Consider the following 17,696-nt stretch of genomic DNA (forward strand, 5'->3'; position numbering starts at 1 on the left):
ATCTGCAGGGGAATTCCACTGATTTAGCAAAATATCTGCATACCAAATAATTATTACCATGCACTTCAAGACATTCTGAGCGGTTTGACACGAAACGCGCTATTCTAAGAGAAATTTAAATAGGGTTTTGGAATTACTAAACTATTATACTAAACTATTTTTACAATAGTTTCGAGAAGGCTTTGGCAATTCATGATGGAAACAGATGCAGGGTGTTGTATGCCTTTTTTTTTATATCTATATGGATATACAGCTCCAAAAAAAAAAAATATATATATATATATATATATATATTATATATATATATATATATATATAAGACAACTTAAAAATGAAGAGTTTCTTTGATTTTACCAAACTGAAAAAAAAAAAAAAATCTGGAATATAATCAAGAGTTAGGTGGATGATCAAAAGCCATCAAACCAAGCTTAACTGCTTTAATTGTTTTAATTTCTGCACCAGGAGTAAAGGCATAAAGTTATCCTAAAGCAGTGTGTAAGACTGGTGGAGGAGAACATGCCAAGATGCATGAAAATGATGAATGTGAACTTGTTTTCTTTGCATTATTTGAGGTTATTTGAAAGCTTTGTGTCTTTTTTGTTATTTCAGACATTTTTTGTTTTCTGCAAATAAATGCTCTAAATGACAATATTTTTATTTGGAATTTGGGAGAAATGTTGTCTGTAGTTTATTGAATAAAACAACAATGTTCATTTTTTTTTTCAAATTTTACATATAAATAGCAAAATTAGAGAAACTGATTCAGAAACTGAAGTGATCTCTTCATTTCTTCTAGAGCTGTATATACATTTTTGTCTTTCGAATATTCTCAAAAAAAATAAATAAATGTGCATCTGTAAACTGACACCAAAATATTTTAAATATAACTACTGGAATCTGTTTTTGGAGCTGATTTTTTTGCTGCATTACTTAATTAATTATGTAGCTCTTTAGTATTTGTACTCTTCCCTATTCTTCATTGATTGGTGACTTTATTCACAAAAGTCCCAAAAGAAGAACAAGGGCATCACATAGACCAACATAAACACTGGCATGCCAAATGTCATGGGACTAGTATCATGTCACTGTCTAATGAAAAACAAGTATCTCCAAAACAGCAACTTTACAGGAGAGAGAAAAAAACTTCTAAACTTACAATAGAAGTCAATGTAAAATGAGTTTATTTCAGGTCATTTTCAAGTACTTCTATTGGTTTCTTTCATCAAGAAATTTTGGGACAATTTGTCAGTTCAAATTACGTAGATAACTAAAAATCGACAAAAAAGCAGATTCTTGTTTTTCATTGGAAACCGACGATATACACTATATGATGCCTGGACAGTATTTTATAATTTGATGTTTTAAGAAGGTTTTGGCCTAAAACTGGTATTAAGTCCATGCTGGAGATAGATGCAGAGTGTTTATCATTAAAATAGACTCCAACAAAAAATTAATTATTTTTTTTTTTTTCAATAAAACAGGTTCAGTGGTGGATTTAGACAGTACAGAAATGCCCATATCTGCACTGCGCTCGTGTCTTTTTTTTATTTCTTAAATATTCTCAACTTAACCTTTTTTTTTATCTTTTATTTTTTTTTTAATAAACACTTTGCATCTGTAAACTGACACCAAATCATTTTAAACATAACTACTGGAGCCTGTTTTTTTGGACCTGAATTCCATTTTTTACTGTATTATTTTTATTAAAGATGTAGCACCTTATTATTGGGCAGAGTCACTTGTCTATTCACAAGAGTTTTTCCTGGTAAAAGTGTGATGCTATGAGTCTAAGAATGGTCAAATCCACCCAACCATTCCATTCCATTCTATCTATGGCACCAACTATCAGGCCACACTCATAATTCATAATAAGATTAAAATACTCTTACTTAACTGATGATTCCCTGAGCGCAAGAGCTAGAATCTAACTTACAAGCCGCCTCTCCCCTCTCTTGATGTAACACTTTATTCGATTTACAAAGTACTATCCTGTGACTTCTGGCATATCAATGTCATTTTTTTGGATTAAACATTTTTTTTAATCCATTCTTGGAGGGAGGATACAATTTAAAGTAAAACCGTCTTTTTAGTCCCCCAAAATAAGTAATTTTACAATTTTGACCACTTTTCTTTACATTACATCACTTACATTAATTATATAGCTATGTAAAAAAAACTCAGAAGAAACATATCAGCTCATTGGTCGTGATTTTAGGAGGTAATATTGCAATAAAATAGCTATATATTTTAAAATCCTGGTTTCTTGCCATCACCACTGCTGTTCTGTACTTTGTAGAAAAGAGAAAATATCTCTAGAATAAAGAATTCCACACCAAACCACTCAGAACGACTTTGTTTTCAATCTTAACGACTAAATCATACTAAATCACATTCGGAAAAATCAGTGGAGTTCCCCTCTTTAAGATGCCAAAACCAAGCCAATTCCTAGCTGAGCTGCGGTGAGTTGACAAAGCTTTTCTTTAAAATCGCTCTCTTTCTTGCTTATAGGGACATAAAAAAAAAAACTTTCCAGTCTCTCCCAGAACGTGCTTTCAGTCTTTCAGAGAATCACTTTCTTCTACATGTACTTACTCTCATATTTAATCACTCCTTCTGTCACTTTCCTGCGTTTCGTTTTCTCAGCTCATTGGCTCCGTTCACTCGTTCACACTCTCTCTGGAGAGCCTGTTAAAAGGGCTGACGAGCCGTTTTCCATGTGAATGCCTCCACCTACATGCCTACATGTTGGGCGTTGTCCTCTGGTTCGGCAAACCCACACTTTTCTATGGTGTAAAAAACCACTGCATGTGCCATGTGGAGTTCCTGTCAATCTGGAACAGGTGTGAAAAGCTTTGCACATGATAAGCACCTCTCAATTCCTTGCCATGTAGTCCTGCGTAGTGCTGCGATGCGACGGGGAGAGTTGGGTAAACACATCCAGGTCCTCAAATAAAGAAAAACTGGCTAAAAAAAGTCCATTCATGAGGTTCGGTGAGGAGAACTCAAATAAATTAAATACGATTTGATGCTCTAAACAAAAAAAAGAACACAAAAAACACAAGAAAAAGAAAATAAAAGAGAAGAAGAGAAGAAAGAGAAGAAGAACAGTGCAAACGAGTGGTCCCTCGCTGTACCAGACAGGAAGGAACAGTCTGTTTCTCTCTCTCTCGCTCTCTCTGCTGTCTCTCCTCCTCCTCCTTTTCCTCCTGGGTTGCTTCTGAGGACTTGTGCAGTGCATTTTTCCAAGAGATCTTTCAGAAAGAAAGACAGACAGACAGACAGGCTTGGCTGGCAGGCAGGCAGGCAGGGCGTTGAGGTTTCGGGCACTGATAAAATGTTCAATCAAATACTGCCCTCTACTGGTACAAAGGGTGCAATCACATGCTTCCATCTTTTGTGTTGAGCTGTTTACATAAGTTAAAAAAAAGAAGTCATTGATACTACAAATGCACAATACACATATACAGGGGTTGGACAATGAAAGTGAAACACCTGTCATTTTAGTGTGGGAGGTTTCATCATGGCTAAATTGGAGCAGCCTGGTGGCCAATCTTCATTAATTGCACATTGCACCAGTAAGAGCAGTACGAGTGTGAAGGTTCAATTAGCAGGGTAAGAGCACAGTTCTGCTCAAAATATTGCAATGCACACAACATTATAGGTGACATACCAGAGTTCAAAAGAGGACAAATTGTTGGTGCACGTCTTGCTGGAGCATCTGTGACCAAGACAGCAAGTCTTTGTGATGTATCAAGAGCCACGGTATCCAGGGTAATGTCAGCATACCGCCAAGAAGGACGAACCACATCCAACAGGATTAACTGTGGACGCTGTAAGAGGAAGCTGTCTGAAAGGGATGTTCGGGTGCTAACCTGGATTGTATCCAATAAAACATTCACGGCAGAATTCAATGTGCACCTCAACTCTCCTGTTTCCACCAGAACTGTCCATCGCCAAAATAAATTATTGTGGTCTAAAACCAGGTGTTTCAGTTTCATTGTCCAACCCCTGTATGTACTGTACTGTGTACTGTGAACGGTGCACTGTCTGTCTAGGCAATTGTGTCTAGTCTGTGTATAAGAGTGTGTGTGAGTAAGAGTATGCCTTGTGCCAATAGTTTGTGGCATTACTGAGATTTTACTGAGATAGTTATTATTAATTTTAAAAAAATTGGTGATGCAGATAAACCTTAACTTCAGATATAAACACTGCTTGTCTTTTTGCACTTTGTTACATAAGGCAAAGGCAGTATCGACTGTGCTTTCATCATCATCAGTCCAAACTGTCACCGTCATCAAAAAGGACGACATACGCTGTGAAAATGTGGCATTCGTACCTGTTAGCTATCTAGATATCCCAACTCCAGTCTAAACACACGTGTGGCACTAAACTTACAGGGATCTTAGAGGCTTTCCAAGAAGGTGCTTATCTCATTCTCCTCTACTCTTCAAATCATCTGCTTTATGCATTATTTCCTTGACGCATGGCATCATCTTCCCAGCACTTTTCACTTTTCTTTTTTTAGTATCCAGCACATCCACAGCTGGATATTTATGGTTGGTAAACTCCTTCTTCTCAGTCTAGTCATGTTTTTAAACCAAGGTGTTTAAAAACTCTAGCAGCACTGCTGCTGAGAATGACCCACCACTCAAATAATACCCAATTACCCAATCTAATCACCTCCTTCTTACATGGCATCATACACCCAGCACTTCTCTTTAGGCATGTCCATGGCTGGATATTTAAGGTTGGTGAACTGTTTCTTCTCAGTCCAGTCGCGTCATGTTTTTAAACTGAGGTGTTTAAAAACTCCAGCAGCACTGCTGCTGAGAATGAACCACCCCCCAAATAATACCCAATCTAATCAACTCCTTCACACATGGCATCATCCTCTCAGCACTTTTCTTTAGGCATGTCCATGGCTGGATATTTAAGGTTGGTGAACTCTTTCTTCTCAGTCCAGTCGTGTTTGTTTTTTCAAACTAAGGTGTTTAAAAACTCCAGCAGCACGGCTGCTGAGAATGACCCACCACCCAAATAATACCCAAATACCCAATCTAATCACCTCCTTCACACAACAACATCGCATCTCTTACGTTATCTTTAGGCATGTCTCATCTCTGTGTGAGTTTGTACTCCCCCTAGAAGAGCAAAAGCGTCAGTGCGTATCTTCTCGCATCCCTCTTTTGAATCCACGATTTGAAATTTAAACAAACTAAGCTGTCTCAAGGGCAGGGGGCCCGCCTCTGGCCCGTGTTGGCCCGCCGTGGGGCCGTCACCGGCCCTGCTTCCACCACGGTGCAGCCCGTCACCCGTCACGCCTTGAACAGGTTCCCTGGGCTGCTGAGCGTCAGCTGTCCGTTGGAGGCCACCTCGCTCATCTCGTCCTCCAGCAGGCCCGAGACGTCGGCGTTGGGGATGCTGTCGTGGTAGCTGCTGAAGCTGATGTTGTCCTCCTTCAGCTCGATGGTCCAGAAGGGGGCGTTGAGCTTGCGGTTCTGGTACTCGCGGTAGGTGTAGACGCCCCCCGCCACACCCATGAGCACCACCAGCACCACGATGATGACGGCCAGCACGATGACGTTGAACTGCGCCCAGGAGACGTCGGCAGCGGTGGCGGAGGTACCGTTGGTGGTGGGGCTAGCCAGGCTGGTGATGAGTGCGCTGGAGAGTGTGGGGAGCTGCTCCGTGCCGTTGGGGCTAGGGGTCATGGTAGTAGGTGGTGGACGAGTGGTAAAAACTAAAAGAAAGCAGAGAGAGAGAGATAATTATTATTTTTGGTAACACTTTATTTGAAGGGTACCTGCAGTATCAGTCAAAAGTTCTGTCACACCTTCTCATTCAATATTTTTTATTTTTTATTCTTTTTCCTACATTGTAAATGAATACTGAAGTCATCCAGACCAGCGCTTCTCAACCTTTTTTCTATCACGACACCCTTTAAAAGTATGCAAAATGTCAAGGCACCCCAATTTACAATGTATTAAAAACATATACTCTACTCATAACTATATTCTGGCGTAATACTTCAGGTGAGAATGAGGGGTGTTGCTGGCGGAATATTTTTTTTCAGGCTAGCTTGAGTGCTTCACACAACTCTCGCAGTGCATCGCAGGTGATTTCTGAAGGCAGTTGATTGCACTGGATTTTATTAAGGGGGTTCAGGCTAAACAGGGCTGAATACTTTTGCACGTTACACTTTTTCAGATTTTTATTTGATACAATTTTTAAAAACCATGTATCATTCACATTCCACTTCACACTTATAGCAATACATTGTGTTTGTCTATCATTTAAAATCTTAATAAAATACATTTAAGTTTGTGGTTGTAAGGTGACAAAATGTGAAAAAGTTCAATAGGTATGAATACTTCTGCAAGCCACTGTACATTAATGAAAAAATCAGGAACTGGGCAAGTATTTTCATGGCATTTTTGGACCTTCATGTATTTGCAAAACATATTACTTATACAGACCCTAGAAAATCTATTCCTCAGTGCCATAAAACAAACATCACAGGTAGTGTAGTGAAGCTGCTTTTAAAAGCATCAGCTCCTTTATAGTGAAATCCCAGACTCAGAGCTTGCATTGCCAGCAACTTGACAAGCACTCATCATTACAAGCATGGACTTTAGGAAGTGATGACAAACATAAAAGCTGTGAAAGAGTTCTGCAGGGAGGGAGAGAGAGAGAGAGAGAGAGAGAGAGAGAGAGAGAGAGAGAGTACTGTACATATGCAGGATGAATTGAGGAGCATAATGCAGGTAGCAGATGCTCCAGACACAGCTGCCTGCTTTAACGTTCACTTGTTCATCAGAACAAGCTGTTCTCCTTTTAGAAGGAACCCAATCCCCCCTGCAGCACTACACTGCTTTAAACATGCTGTTTAAAATACTCTAATACTGTATAACCTTTTCTACTGATACAGAACATTTACATCATCTTCTTGTTTCTATATAGGTGTAGTTCTATAATTACTGACTGTATTCTGTATCTGTTTTTTTTTTTTCAGTATATTTTATTATTCTCATCCTTTTACCCTGTTCTTCTATGATCAGGATCCCACAGAAAAGAAAGAGAGCACCACAGAGCAGCTATTATAATTTGGGTGAAGGGTCATTTGTTCTCAGCACCGCAGTGACTCTGATTAGAGTTCTTCTAATCAATCAATTAAACATCCCTACCTACTGTTATAGAGCTTAGATTGATCCCAAAAAATCCAGCCGACCCCACCCGAGCCTGTGCATGTTCTGCCTGAGCCCTACCCTACCCGTCCTATAAACTGTTTTTGTGAGCCCGGGCCTTATTTAAACAAGACAATTTTTTAGTAAGTAGAGTATTAAAACTGAGCTTTAAAAAAACAACAACAACAAAAATAAAGTTTTCAGACTGTTTAAATGAGCGAAAGTCCATTCGAAATGATGTTAATTAACATTGCAACACTGAAGAAGAATAGACCTATTATTTAAGAACAATGTTTATTAGGGATGCAATGATACAGTGTGGCCACGGTTTGGTTCAGTTCGTATGGCGGTTCATGGGCGATGGTATCGATATATGTATTTCGATATATCAATATTAGAGCTTAGATTCTTTGCCCAAACCTGACCCAAACCGAGATTTCCCACCACATTCCTTGGTCGAGCTCCAGAAAATAGTCTGTGATATAGGCATCTGTTTTTTAATGCTATTTTTATTTTATATTAAGCTCTGGCGTGATAAACCAAGTATTGTCATTGACGAAAACGAACGAAATAACGAAAGCTGAAAGTAAAAAATATATATTTTTTAATTCTCTTTTTTCGTTTGTTAATTTATTTATAGGCGCTGTTTCAAATCCAGCAGTTTTACAGCGGGTGGTGTTGTGCCGATTCTGCTCTTGAAGCGGAGTTGGATTCTGCAGGGAGTCGGATTCGGCACAACAGCTGCAAAATAACGACAGAAAACACTGAGAGAGCTGGAGAATGGGATAATAATATGAGCGCGAGGGAGATAAAAGCACGAGTTCTGTAGTGAAACAGGAGATACAGTATATGGAACAGAATAAACTCCTCACAGATATAAGTCCATTTGAGAAGCAGCTGTGAGAATCTTTACCTGTGAGTAGCTCATACACCACAACACCCCCCCCCCCCCACTCCCAAAAACAGCAGTGTACCAGAGCGGTCGTTCGCTCTGTTAGTGCGTGCACCAAAATGCCGTGTCCATTTTAACGAAAGGCTCTATAAAATACAGAGAAACGTTGCATCCATAATGTTTATTAAGAACAGATCTCCACTTCTACTCTAATATAATTAACAATGTTTAAGAATATAAAATACTTTATGAACAGACTATTGTTTTTATTTAAAACATATAGCCTTGGTGCAAAACACAAAAGCAAACAGCAATAAGGCTGACAAACGAAGGAGCTCACATGTGTGCAGTGCTCACTGCAGCTCCAGAGCTGCGTAATTATAACTTTCTAATTTGTGCAACATTTTATTTAAAATACAGTTTGATTTGCTACTTTGCTATATTGTGATTATCACGCCCGATGAACATGGTGGGAAATCCCAGCTCAAGTTTGGGTCGGGTCGGATTTGAGCAGAGAATCTAAGCTCTATCTACTGTAGCTGCTCTACCTTCCTCTAGTCCTCCAGTAGCAGCATCAAAATGCTGTTGGTTGATTATTTTTGGTTGGTGGACTTGTTTTTTAGACCCTCAGTGACAGTGAGATGTTTAAAAACTCCAGCAGCACTGCTGCCTGCATCTGAATCACTCATTCCAGCACAACACCAGTGCTGAGACTGACCTATCACGCAAACAAAACACGCTCTGTGGTGTTTTTCTCTGCTGTGGGGTTCTGAATAGCGTAAAGAGGATGATAATAAAGTATGCAGGGAAACAGATACTGGACTACAGTCTGCAATTATAGAACTACAAAGTGCTCCTGTATGCTCATTGGAGCTGAAATAATGGACAACAAGTGTAGAAACAAGGAGCTGCTCAATATTCTAAATGGACTATGTAGATTCGGATGTGGTTTACAGCCTCCCTCTCATCCTCTCCATCTCTCTCTATCAGTCCTGAGCTACTCACTCATGGGCTGGCAGCTCATGTTTGCCCGTCTGTGGGAATTTATTGGCTGGCTTTAGTACAGTATCCGCTATTGTACTGATGGAATCAATAGCTTAGAGTGGACATAACTTCAGAGCTCTCTGCCTCAAGAGGGCTTTACACTCAGGTCTGCCAAGGCTTTAAAGCAGTAGTCATATAGGGTCAGCTCAGTCTACTAGAGGTCTTCAATCTGAACATTGCTTAAAAGTAATATGTATTGAAGTGAATCTGTATCTGTGACTGACTTTCCATTTCCACTTTTTTCAACTTCAATAAAGTGGGACATCTGCTTATTTAAGAGTTTGTTCTGCTTTTGTTGGAGTAACTGTCACTGTGGTCCAGGGAAGACTTTCTACCAAATTTTAGATTCAGTGACAAGAGCTATTGTTAAAGAGCAACTAAACCCTAAAACATTTTTTTCCATTAATAGCTGAAATTTGTTCCTTTGAAGTAATGAAACATACCAGCCCTGCTCATTTTAATAAACATTTCCTAACCTTTAAAAAACACTTATTGTGGTCATTTCTGCCTCTGCAGCGCTAAGGCTATGTGATACAGTGTGGCCACGGTTTGGTTCAGTTCGGTATCGATATATGTATTTCGATATATCAATATTAGAGCTTAGATTCTTTGCCCGAACCCGACCCGAGATTTCCCACCACATTCCTCCTTGGTCGGGCTCCACAAAATAGTCTGTGACATAGGCATCTGTTTTTTAATGCTATTTTTATTTTATATAAAGCTCTGCCGTGATTAACCAAGTATTATCGTTAACGAAAACGAACGAAATAAAGAAATCTAAAAGTAAAAAATCATTTTCGTTAACTAAAACTAATAAAAACCGTAATTGAAAGAAAAAGGGTTTTTCTTTTAATTCTTTTTTTTTGTTTGTTAATTTATTTATAGGCGCTGTTTCGACTCCAGCAGTTTTACAGCGGGTGGTGTTGTGCCGATTCTGCTCTTGAAGCGGAGTTGGATTCTGCGGGAGTCGGATTCGCCACAACAGCTGCAAAATAACAGCAGAAAACACTGAGAGAGCTGGAGAATGGGATTATAATATGAATACAGTTTTGAGAAGCAGCTGTGAGAATCTTTACCTGTGAGTAGCTCATACACCAGAACACCCCATGCGGGAGGATAAACTGTAGAGAAGGAGAAGGAGGAGCACTCACTGCAACCACCAATCGCTGCCGTTCGTTCGTGTTCGTTCGCTCCGAAATACAGTGTCCATTTTTTTAACATTTTTTTTTCATTAATAGCTGAAATGTGTTCCTTTGAAGTAATGAAACATACCAGTCCTGCTCATTTTAATAAACATTTCCTAACCTTTAAAAAAACACTTATTGTGGTCATTTCTGCCTCTGCAGCGCCCTCACAGGTTCAACTGAGCTATAGGCGAGGATGTTTCTGTGTACTTTGGTATGCAGACAAATCACAATACGCAGATCAGTCAATCAATAATACCACCCCCCTGCTGACGTCCAACCATCTGCTGCAGCTCAGCCAATCAGCTGTCCCTCCTGCCCGCCTCTAAACCCATACATCACTCAATTCCCCTCCCAAACTACTCCTATTTTTTAGCCTTTTTCAAATTTTGTTCCAAAACTGTTAGATGGATCTCCATCATTGCAGAGAACACAGTTCCACTGCTCCACAGCTCAGCGCTGTGTGGGTGGGGGGTGGGGCTTTAGTTGATGCCTGGCCCTAGGCTTGATACCAATAGGTTCATGTTCATCTGCTGTCCTGTTATATTTGAGGAACTTCTCTTTAGGGATTGGACAAACTGCATGTGTGCATCTACACATCTCTGTAAGCAACTGGTACAACTTAAAGTAGTGGAATGAATTTTAGTGTATTTAGTGTATATTGCACAGAATGTTTCATACTGTTTTATTGTGACTACTTCAACAAGTATTTTTAGTATTTTCATATAGATCCTCTCATTTATTTTTAACCTGATTATGAAATTCTGGCATTTAATATTTTACATCCCTAACTTTCAATTAAATTCGAACTTACTGTTTTGAAGTCAATGGAAAAGTGTCTTGTATTTTAGGGCTGCACAATATTGTAAAAACATGTATTATATACAGCTCTGGAAAAAAATAAGAGACCACTTAAAATGATTCTTTGATTTTAGCAAATTGAAAACCTCTGGAACATAATCAAGAGGAAGATGGATGATCACAAGCCATCAAACCAAGCTGTGCTGTTTGAATTTTTGCGCCAGGAGTGCCAAAAAGTTATCCAAAAGCAGTGTGTAAGACTGGTGGAGGAGAACATGATGCCAAGATGCATGAAAACTGTGATTAAAAACCAGGGTTATTCCACCAAATATTGATTTCTGAACTCTTTAAACTTTATGAATATGAACTTGTTTTCTTTGCATTATTTGAGGTCTGAAAGCTCTGCATCTTCTTTGTCATTTCAGCCATTTCTCATTTTCTGCAAATAAATGCTGTAAATGACAATATTTTTATTTGGAATTTGGGAGAAATGTTGTCTGTAGTTTATAGAATAAAACAACAATGGTTATTTTACTCAAACATAAACCTATAAATAGCAAAATCAACAAATCAATAAACTGATTCAGAAACTGAAGTGGTCTCTTAATTTTTTCCAGAGCTGTATAAACAATATATACGGTGAAACTTTAATTTTAATTAATAATTCTCACCAAATTTCATCATTTCATTGACCAACATGTCGTTATATTGATAATGAACTCTGTGTATCCAATTTTGAAATAACATAAATGATCCTGTGCAGATATAACAAGAACGTTAGCCTCTAATTTGCGAAGGAAAATGAAAACAATGCAGATTTCCTTTTTGTATTCAGCTTTAAAAAAATGGATCAATTTGATTTTATTCTACTAGTTAGTATATTCCTCCTCTACTGATGTTATTGTATTCTGCATATTCCTCAAAACACAATTTGTGAATTTTTATAATAAGTGAAATGTCACAATCCACTAAATGGCTTCATAATAACGTTTGAAATCTTTTGACTGAACTGTTGTAAAATTAGGCATTTAAAATTGATGAACATCAACCCCCTGAACCATGACTACCCCAGTCAGCCCAAATAATGTGCTTCAGATCTCATATCTGGAGGACTACAGATTCAGAACTGTGTTAAAGTGCTGTTTCCCAGCTTGTCTCACCTATGGCTGTGCAGTTTTTGGACAGGGCGTCTCCGGTGAAGCCCTGAGCACAGCGTTCACAGTGAGTTCCTGCAGTGTTGTGCTGGCAGTTCAGACAGTGGCCCGTGTCCGGGTGGCAGACACGAGGTCTGCTGTGAGGATCTTCATTTCCGCTGCAGTTGCAGGGGACGCAGATGCTGTCGGCGTTGTAGAATCCATCGCGGCACTGCTCACAGTTGGGGCCCTGGTACTCCCGGTTGCACTGGTCACAGACCGGCTGGCCTGTTTGGTCTGCCGACACACAGAGGAAACAGAGGAGAGAGTGAAGATTTTAAATCTGTGTAAAGTTCATTCTGACCTCTGGGTAATGAAACACTTTCATTTGTTAAAGCTGAACTTCCAACTGGATCATTAATGCATTCCTGATTTACTGCAGAGCCACTAGATGGCAGGACCATAATAATACATCATAACAGCAAGGAAGCTCTCAACGCAGCGTGTGAATACTGTATTACTTATATCACCCCTATATTTTCACCCCTAACTCAACTCAACTTAGTGTGAAATTTACACTTTTAACATACACTCTTAAAAAGAATGACACTGGAAAAATCTGACTCAATAAAATCTGACTTGATATTTCATAACACCAGTGGCTAATCAGACACATATTGTTTTGGAGTACTGGATTCCCAAACATGTGAAGTTATGTACCTTGGTGATATAAATAACTTTGTCCTACGTATTGACAGATGTTTAAGATCCTACTGATAGCAAGCAAAAAAGTAATAACACGAAATTGGAATTAGACAGATCCTCCTACTTTTGAACAGTGGATAGAAAAGGTAAAATTTAAGCACTGGAAAAATGACAGGCTCCGACTGAGTGGAAAAGTGTTTACTAACAATTGGAAGAAACGAAAAGTATATAACTCCACAGAGTTCAATAAAAATGAATAGACCCATGCTCACTATTTTTATTAATATTAACCTATTAGTATATATATATATATATATATATATTTTTTTTATATAGTATAATATTAGTATTATATAGTATTTTATTAGTATTTATATACTTTCCTTCTCTTCTATCTCCTCTCTTTGATTTTGCATTGTGGATATCACTGATATTACTGTTAATGTGAGATCTGTTAGTAGTGTCTAATACTGTTATGCTGGTAATCTGATCTGTATTGATAAATATTGTAGAAAAATATAAACAAACATTTAATCATAAATAAATACTCAGAATACTCAATGACCAGACAGTAACTGGTCATTGAGCATAGTATAAAATGAGCTATGTCCCTATTACCTCTTTTCCATCAGCAGAGTGCTGGTGCTGGTACAGGTTCCTGCACAGCTTTCAAGAACTTTTCAAGAGTGTGAATGTGGGCGTGTTCCACAAAAGCAGAAACGGAAGACATGGCACCATTTTGGCACCTTTTTTGTGACGCTTGAATGCCCCACACTTTGGCTGCTCCTGTCCAAAGTTCGCTGTTTTTTGACCAGTAAGACTGTGGGCCCAGAACAGCACCGACTTTTCTGGCTGAGAACCTGTGATTTTGTTGAAAAGCACAGAACCGTTTTGGAACTTGGCCCCAGCACCGGCACCATGCCAGCGAAAAAAACGCCCTATAATACCTTTAGTATTTGGGTTGTCTGCTAATGTTTTCTAGCAGATGATGATTAAACGGGTTCAGTGTGTTGACATTTTCAGACTAAAATATCTAATCTAACAAACAGCTAACTTCACTTTCTCGCTGTTAGAGGCCTCTTCAGGTGTTTGATTAGAGCAGTGCCAATATAACACATTATAGCACGAACCTCAAATTGATTATTAATGCTTAATCAATATTGGCTTGATATGGATATTGAATCGGATCTATCCCATTTCTAGAATAAAGCCATTACCGTATTTTTCGGACTATAAGGCGCACCGTATTATAAGACGCACTATCAAAGAACGCCTATTTTCTGCTATTTTTCCATACATAGGGCACATCGCATTATAAGGCGCGTTAAGTGACACTAGAAAGGGTGCCTATATCAAAGTGAACAGGGGTGGCGCCATGTTTCCCTTCCCCCACCGGGGGTGGTCGCTTGCCGGTGGAGCGTCTCAGTATATATAAATCTAGCTCTTTCAAAGTCAAACGAGTGCTGGATATTAATCTACACAGATTCCTCTCCTGAAAACTGTTTATTTGGGTGAGTAACGTGCTTCAGTTTATTTACAGTAAGCTTAGATTTCCAGATGTCCACTAAGGCTTGCTGCACCAGCGTTAGCATAGCTATCCGCTAGCACGCTAGCTAGTCACCTAAACTAGTAAAGTTAACCCAAACTTAAACGACAGCGTTACACTGAGTAATCCTGCGTGTTCTGGTAAGACAGTGAGATATTAGCTAGCGATTCGTCCCCCGTAGCTTGTTTTAACACTGTAAACAAGCAGATTACAGGCTGATAAAACTCACCTCTGAGAGAGTTAGCGCTTAGCATCTAGCTAATGCTAGCCAGGCAAAGCAGCACAGACTTACAGGCCGATAACTCACCTCTGAACGATGAACGCTTAGCGATTAGCATCTAACTCTAATAATACTGCTCCAGCAGTATTAAAAGTGCTAAATTTAGAAAATACTGATCTCTGAACAGTGAAAAAGCTAGCTAGCTAAGCGGTTAGCATCTAGCTAATGCTATTGCTGCTCTGCACGGAGTGTGTGTTTACTGCTCCTTACACCTGACGGGTAAAATTTAGATAATACTGATCTCTGAACAGTGAATAAGCTAGCTAATGCTATTTGCTGCTCCAGCCTCGGAGCTGCACGGCTCTGGACTCTGTATAGCACTGAAACTCTGTATAACGCTGCACGGAGTGTGTGTTTACTGCTCCTTACAACCTGACGAGTAAAATTTAGATAATACTGATCTCAGTGAATAAGCTAGCTAGCTTAGCGGTTAGCATCTAGCTAATGCTATTGCTGCTCAGCCTCGGAGCTGCACGGCTCTGGACTCTGTATAGCACTGAAACTCTGTATAACGCTGCACGGAGTGTGTGTTTACTGATCCTTACAACCTGACGAGTAAAATCCATACAAAAGGCGCACCGTATTATAAGACGCACTGTCAATTTTTGTGAAAATTAAAAGTTTTTAAGTGCGCCTTATAGTCCGAAAAATACGGTATATTGTGGGGGAATAAGCCACTTTAATGTTGTAATTTTATGACTTTATTAAAAATATATTATGCATGGCTTTAATACACCGTCATGTTTAAGCGATGCAATAGAAAAACACCTCTGTGAAAACAATATTTTGAAAAAAAAAAAAAGATTAAAATCTTTTAAAATACAAAATATATATATATATATATATATATATATATATATATATATATATATATATTTATTTTACGAAATGGTCTTTAACTAACCAAAAACACTCTTTTATAGCACTGTTCAAGATTCCTCCTTTGCACCTTTATTTTAGGGAGTGTATTGTATATTAAAAAAACAAGTTCAGAACCTTCTCCACCATGCGATACATGGTCATGGGTCTAGAACCTCCCACAATACCAAACCACTAAACATGAAATTTCCTGTAAACACTCTTTTGATGCTACCTGAGTCAGCGAAAGGTTTGCTGATGCAGTTTATCTCTTTAACTTATTCCATCCAAACAATGGAATTGTTTTTTTTTTAGCATTATGAAACAATGCTGAACAACCTTATTATAAAACACATTAGTCCACATCTGGAGATTGTATCCTGATAATAACGGAACCACAATATTTACACTTTAAATATGTCTCGAGTTAGTCAGACTGAAATACAACTGCATTGTGGAATAATTGTGTGCAAATTCTGTTGCAGTGCAATAATTACTGGGGGACAGATGGATGTGTTTACATTATATATCATAACGTGGCTCAAATGTGTCTCAGACCTCCTGAAATAGTTTGAGTGATAAGATTTGCAAATCTTATACAGCTCGCTCGCTAATGCTAGCCGTTTAGCATAACAAGCTAACACACTGGCATAATAGAGAACAGCACTTTATCTCCTGCTTCTCACTGTATGAGTGTTTTTATCCGTGTAAAATAGAAAAACAACAGCAAACAGCAATTTTTCACTAAAAAAGAGACAAATGCAATTATGCAAATAGCCATGAGATGGTGGAAGCAAAGTGGCTGCTATGGGGGAGCTAGGTGGTTGCTGTGGTATCTCCAGTGGCAGCCATGATGTTGCTTAGTGTTTGTAAGGTGGGAGCAACTGTGTTACAAGGTAACTGCAATACCATATCAGGCAGTTGTACAACAGTGATACAACAGTGTAGTGTCTGCTTGTGTTGCTAGGTGGTTGCTAGGCAATTACTTCAGTATCCTAGATGGTTGCTAATGTGCTTTAGCTGGTTGTCAAGTAGTTATGGTTGCCATGTTGTTGGCTGGGTGTTACTAGTGCATTTATGTGATTGTGAATTAAAAACTTTTGTACCCATTTATTATATTGCAAATCTTGATTTTGGGTGCGTTTACCCTTACATTTGTATTTAGCTTTTAGATATAAAACTGACACCCAAGATGCATGACGTGATCAAGTATTAAAGAGGTCTTTATGTATAAACTACACACTAAAAAGAAAATCCTTGTTAAAGCAGCGTTCAGTCCATTAATAAATAGTATTATTACATCGTTTTAATTCCCAGCATGTCCATTGAAGGTTCTGATAATTCAACTAAAAGTCGCTGGAGTCTTGGTTCAGCTTCGCTGCACCTGACCCTTTTTTTCCATCATATTTGACAATGCAGTGATTTTCTCATTTTGCTTCTGTGCAAAGCTTAGCTTAAGAGCAAACTTCATTAAATCAGTAATACAGCAATTTATATAGTAACCTCTATAACCTACTGTCATTTTTCACTCAATTCATATCCATTTTCATCAAACAGCACCAGGAAAAATGGCCAATTTTCTAAGCTTTGAGGCGTTTGCACTTAGTTCCTCCTCCGATCCCTGAAGTGCAGTAACAGGGGGATTGTCTGCACCAATCCTCAGAGTGACTGATAAGCGTGGAAGTTGTAACAGGATTGCAGCTCAATCAATTACGGCCCACTTTCCCCGCCTAGGGTTTCTGTCAGATAAAACACAGGCGCTGATTGTGTCGAGCACACGTTAACCTGAATACAGCCGCAGACTGGAGCTGACGGAATATTAAAATAACCTAAAAACGCTGTTTCTGTGAAATACAAGACTTTCTCAGTGAGAAAGGGAGAGAACTGAGGAGACGAGAGGAGTGTTCTTATTCCAGAGTGGAGAAAAATATTCAATTTTACAACCTGCAGCTATAAAGAAAGATGAAGTAGAAGAGATGGGCGGAGAAATAAAGATAACAAAGCAGAGAGAGCCAAAGGAAATGACCTTTCATTTTAAATCCACTTCCAGACAGAGCAATAAAACAGTG

At 38.7% G+C, this 17,696-nt stretch overlaps 1 protein-coding gene across 1 annotated transcript in view; it reads right to left on the reverse strand.

The window, feature by feature from the left end:
• Positions 1-300: 300 nt before the first annotated feature.
• Positions 301-17,696, reverse strand: part of si:dkey-220k22.1 (multiple epidermal growth factor-like domains protein 9) — a 181,132-nt gene continuing 163,736 nt past the window's right edge. The window contains exons 5-6 of the mRNA XM_007228591.4: positions 12,266-12,535; positions 301-5,740 (exon numbers count right to left, since the gene is read on the reverse strand). Of these exons, the coding sequence (XP_007228653.3) occupies positions 5,316-5,740; positions 12,266-12,535 (695 nt within the window). The 3' untranslated portion in view covers positions 301-5,315. The remainder of the gene's footprint in view (positions 5,741-12,265; positions 12,536-17,696) is intronic.

This window comes from Astyanax mexicanus, chromosome 1, assembly GCF_023375975.1.
Source record: "Astyanax mexicanus isolate ESR-SI-001 chromosome 1, AstMex3_surface, whole genome shotgun sequence".
Taxonomy (NCBI): domain Eukaryota; kingdom Metazoa; phylum Chordata; class Actinopteri; order Characiformes; family Acestrorhamphidae; genus Astyanax; species Astyanax mexicanus.